Genomic DNA, 4,969 nt, shown 5'->3' on the forward strand with positions numbered 1-4,969 from the left:
AAAGCAGGGATTTTGGGGGGTGAAAAGCAGGGATTTGGGGTGGGAAAGCAGGGATTTGGGGTGGGAAAGCAGGGATTTTGGGGTGAAAAGCAGGGATTTGGGGTGGAAAAGCAGGGATTTGGGGTGGAAGCTCTTTTCCCGTGCTGCAGCGAGCGGGGCTGTTCCCTTTGCAGCTTCAACAAGCAGAAACTTCACTCCCTGGTGACCGAGCGCTGCTACCCCGTAAGTGCCTGGAATTTTGGGGTATCCCCAGCTGGAAGGGACCCACTGGGATCATCAATTCCAACCCCTGACCCTGCCCAGGACAATCCCAACAGCCCCACCCTGTGCATCCCCGGGAGCCTTGTCCAAACCCTCCCAGGTTTGGGGTCGTGGCCGTTCCCTGGGGAGCCGCTCCAGTGCCCAAAAATCCCTCTGGATGAAGAAGTTTTCCCTAAAATCCAACCTAAGCCTCTCCTGGCACAGCTCCAGCTGTTGCCTGGGTCATGTCCCTGCTCCCCATCAGTGCCTGGATCACTTCCATGGTGTTCAAAACTCTCTACATTTGATCGTTTGCCTCATTTTTAATGGATTTTCCCCACTTTTTTTTAAGGCTCTCTAAACCTGGAGATGCCTCATTTTTTTTTTCCTTCTGGATACAGCAAAGAGCTGGGAGGGAAACCCCAAAACTAACCAACAAACCCAAAACATTTGTGGAGTTCTCTTGTCCTGTTCACATCCAAACCGAGCCGGAGCTGATTGTCACTCGCCGGAAGGACCGAATCGTTAATTACAATTATTAATTAGCAGCCGGTTTCTCCTGGCAGGACATGGTCCGTGGGAACAGGTACAAAACCATCCGCTGGAGGTTTCTGGAGTCCCTGGAGCCACCCAGGGTGGTTCACGTGCGCTGTGACAGCATCATGAACCGTGGCAACCTCTACGCTCAGGTGACAGTGAGGATGCACAGCCGCCAGGTGAGCCCTTCCCGGGATGGGGGCACGGACAGGGGAGCTCAGAGCCCATCCTGGGACACCTCCCACTGGCCCAGGGTGCTCCAGCCTGGCCTGGGATACTGGCAGGGATGGGAAATCCATCCCAGCTCCTCCTCGCCCTCACAGGGAGGAATTTCTTCCTGATATCCCATCTAAATTTTAGTTTGGAGTCGTTTCTCCTTGTCCTTGCCAGTAGTTCCTCTTTGTGTTTCCTGGCTGCTCCTTCAGGTCACACTTAGGTCACCCTGGAGCCTTCTCCAGGTTGGTCAATCCCAATTTTCCCAGCCTTTCCTCGTTGGATAATCCATCCCTCACCTCGGTGCCACCAACCCCAAACTGCTGCCAGCCCAGCACAGAGAATCCCAGCTTTTTGGGGGTTGGAAAGACCTTAAATCCCATCCTGGGACACCTCCCACTATCCCAGGTCGCTCCAAACCCCATCCATCCTGGTTTTTTGTGGATGTTTTGACAGATTTTGGCCGTCTACGACCGCTTTGGGCGGCTCATGTACGGCGGGGAGGAGATTCCCAAGGATGTTCTGGAATACGTCGTGTTTGAGAGGTACCTGGTGAACCCCCACGGGACGTGGAGGATGCACGGGAAGATCATCCCAGCGTGGGCCCCGCCCAAGGATCCCATCCTGAAGGTGGGAAAAGGCTGGAAAAATCCCTGGGGATCATCCTGGATAAAGCTGAGGGGAAGGTGGGGGAGGGGGGTTCATCCACGGGCAGAGCTGTTGGGAATGTCCCTGGAATTGTCCCCTGGGAGCTGGGATTGGGAGGCTGAGGGCCTGGGATGGGAGGCTGAGGATCATTTTTGGGGTGGGATTTGGAGGTGTGGGCTAATTTGGGGGATTCTTTTTTTCCCTGTGCCTGACCTGGAAAAGTGTCTCTGGCTCCTTGTGTTGCTAAAAATCGATCTTGGAGAAGAAGGAGGGGAGAATTCCAGCGTAGTTCAAGGCTTCTCATCCCATTCCCTTCTCCTGCCTCCATCTGATCCCCCTTTTTTCCCTTTCCAGAGCCCTCTGCTCCCCCTTTTTCCTGCTCTGTGACGGGGATCATCCCCACAGCTGCTCTGCCTCCTGCTGATTTTTATCCCTCGCTTTTCCAGACGGTGATGATTCCTGGCCCAGCCCTGGATCCCTCCCAGGAGCACGAAGAAGTGAAGTAGGAAGTTCTGGAATGGTGGGCAGGGACAGCAAACAGGCCAGCAGGGAGGCCTGGGAATATCTCTTGGATGTGGCTGTGCCTTCCCTGCGAGCCAAGTGGCTTCAGGAACGGGCTCCAGTCCCTCCCAGTTTATCCCTCAAGGAGCCAGAGGGGCTTGGGAGGGGGATCTGGGTGAGCTCTGGGAAGAGCTGGGCTCCGTCCCAGCAGACTCTGGGTGCTGCCAGCTTCCCCCTCGCTGTGTTTCCGTGAGGATGAGGAGCCTCAGGAGCATCCACAGGCCACCCTCTGTCCTGGAATTCCCTTGGGAGAGCCCCTGGGAGCCTGTCCCGACCTTGGGATGTTTGTCCCCTCCACGGGAGGTGTCACAGACCTGCTGGTCAGTCATTAAAATTCCACCAGCGGCAGTTTTGGCACAATCAGTGTTGGCACAATCTTTTCCCATCCTCTCTCCCTCTCTTTGCTGATTCCCAAACTCCTGGTTTTGTTTTTTTTTTTTAACAGAAACCAGGAAAACTTTAAATCGAGTCCTGTGGGAGGGGGGTGCTGCTGTTAGAGTTGCCCAGAGGAGCTGCAGCACTGCTGATAATTGGATTTAATTGCGTTTTTGGCTCTTCTCAAGGCAGTTTTTCAAGGGCTGGGTTGGTGGTGGTGGTGCTGTCACTGAGGGACTGGCACCATCCTGTGGACACGGGGACATCTGCAGCTGGCCCTGCTTTTCCAGGATGGCTGCCTTGGGAAAACACTTCTTTTTCCATGGTTGGGAATAAACCTGTGAGGCTCCTTCTCTATTCCTGCTCTGCTCAGCCAATTCCCCTCACTCACTGAGCAAAATCCTCCCTGGTCACCCCCAAAAAAACAACCAACCAAACCCCTTTTTCCTCCTTCTTGTCCTGCTTTTTAACTCAGCCACTTCCAGAGCGTGGGAGAGTTCGGGGAATTTTGATTTCTTCCTTGAGAGCGATTTTGCAGAGCAAATAAAAAAAAAAAAGAGTTGTGGCTCCTTTTGCTTTTGGGGAAGGCAGGAGCTGCTCTTTGTGCTGTGCTGGGAGAGGAGCCAGCAGTGGAATCCCTGCCATGTCCTTTGGGAAGTCAGGGGGTGTCACAATCCCTCTGTTCCTGCTGAAAAACAACAAAAATCCTCTTTCCATGGAGCCTCTGCCTCGCTCAGGAGCTGACGAGGCGCCCGGGGCCGAGTGTGGGAGCTCAGATCCCTCCGTGGTTGTGTCTGGTGGAGCTCAGGGCAGGAGGGGATGGAATTCCTTAACTGGGAGCTGGGATTGGGAGGCTGAGGGTCTGGAATGGGAGGCTGGGGAACATTTTTGGGGTGGGATTTGGAGGTGTGGGCTAATTTGGGGGATTCTTTTTTAACCTGTGCCTGATCTAGAAAAGTGTCTCTGGCTCCTTGTGTTGCTAAAAATCGATCTTGGAGAAGAAGGAGGGGAGAATTCCAGCGTAGTTCAAGGCTTCTCATCCCATTCCCTTCTCCTGCCTCCATCTGATCCCCCTTTTTTCCTTAAAATTTTTTCCTTAACTTTTTCTTTTTTCCTTAAACATTTTCCCCTAACTTTTCCTTTTTTTTCCTTAACTCGGAGGGAGGAGAGAATTGGGATTGTTCAGGCTGGAAAAGGGGATTTTTGGGGTGACCTCATTGCAGATTCCAGTCCCTGAAGGAGCTACAGGAGGCACGGAGAGAGTTTTACAAGGAATGACTGGATGAGGGGAGTGGATTCCCACTGCCAGAGGGCAGGGATATTGGGGATAATGGGAAGGAATTCCCTGTGAGGGGTGGGGAGGGGCTGGGATGGAATTCCCAGAGCAGCTGTGGCTGCCCTTGGATCCCTGGAAGTGTTGCAGGCCAGCTTGGAGCAGCCTGGGATAGGGAAAGGTATCCCTGGATGGGATTTAAGGTCCCTTCCCTCCAAACCTGGCATTCTGGGAGGTTCTCCCATTTCATCCCTTTCATTCTCTGAATGAAAAGGGATTTTTGGGTGGAGTGTGGCATTTTAGGGAGGATGGCCTTTCCCTCCAACCTCGGCCACCAAACCCCTCCACTGCTGGATTTCCTCTCCAGCCCCTTCCCTGGGGATATCCCAGCTCTTCCCCACCCCACAACGAGCCTCTCCGAGCTCGCTCCGTAGATAATTCCATTTATTTCCTGTATTTACACAAAATTACACACCCAGCACCTTCACCCCCACACCCCCAGACCCCCCAATCCAACAGCAGGGCTGGGAGCAGCTTCCAGATGCAGCCTTTCCCTCCTGGCATGGATGGAGGGATGGATGGAGCCACTGGTGCTGGGACTCCCTCACACCCCACCTCCATCCTGGGGGCTCCCCCTGGCCCCGGGGCAGGTCCGGGTGGGATCTGTGCTCTCCTCCTCCCACGGACACACCTCGGAGCTTTTCCTCGTGTCCCAGCTGGGCTTGGCGGACGCTGATGGAGCTTCCCAAGGACAAACCTGAGCCAGGCTTGTGCCAGGGCTGGAGCTGCTGCCCACCCCTGGGTGCCGGGTGCCAGGCAGGAGCCGGCACAGGGGCTTGTGCTCGGCTTCCCCGTGGGATCTGCCCCTGGATTTTTCCAGAACTGTTGGAGCCACAGCGCTGGCTCCCGGTTTTCCCATCCCTGTGGAGGAAGCTCCGTGGGCTCCCTGTGGCTGCACACCTGGCTGGGAGCTCCCCTCCTCCAACCCCATGGGCTCTGCTGCTTCCCAGGGGCAAATTTCAGATTTCCTGCTCTCCGTGCTGTCGGATTTCTTGGATGGCTCCTTCCCCACTGCAGCTTTCAGGGAGAGCTCCCCCATGTCCGGGCTCTCCCAAGGACAGA

At 55.0% G+C, this 4,969-nt stretch overlaps 2 protein-coding genes across 2 annotated transcripts in view; one reads left to right on the plus strand and one right to left on the minus strand.

Moving 5' to 3' along the window:
* Nucleotides 1-54: 54 nt before the first annotated feature.
* On the plus strand, nt 55-2,931 carry MRPL45 (mitochondrial ribosomal protein L45; the record flags this gene model as incomplete). Its single annotated transcript, XM_042019849.1, has 4 exons — nt 55-222; nt 807-956; nt 1,447-1,620; nt 2,085-2,931. Coding segments are annotated over 4 exons (552 nt in total), but the record flags the coding sequence as incomplete, so codon positions are not given.
* Nucleotides 2,932-4,274: 1,343 nt separating this feature from the next.
* The window catches only part of GPR179 (G protein-coupled receptor 179), a 9,838-nt gene continuing 9,143 nt past the window's right edge, over nt 4,275-4,969 (minus strand). The window contains exon 12 of the mRNA XM_042019851.1: nt 4,275-4,875. Coding sequence (XP_041875785.1) covers nt 4,452-4,875 — 424 coding nt within the window. The 3' untranslated portion in view covers nt 4,275-4,451. The remainder of the gene's footprint in view (nt 4,876-4,969) is intronic.

This window comes from Corvus kubaryi, unplaced genomic scaffold (assembly GCF_017639235.1).
Source record: "Corvus kubaryi isolate FWS band 111438036 unplaced genomic scaffold, C.kubaryi_AGA036_p1.0 36290, whole genome shotgun sequence".
Taxonomy (NCBI): Eukaryota; Metazoa; Chordata; class Aves; order Passeriformes; family Corvidae; genus Corvus; species Corvus kubaryi.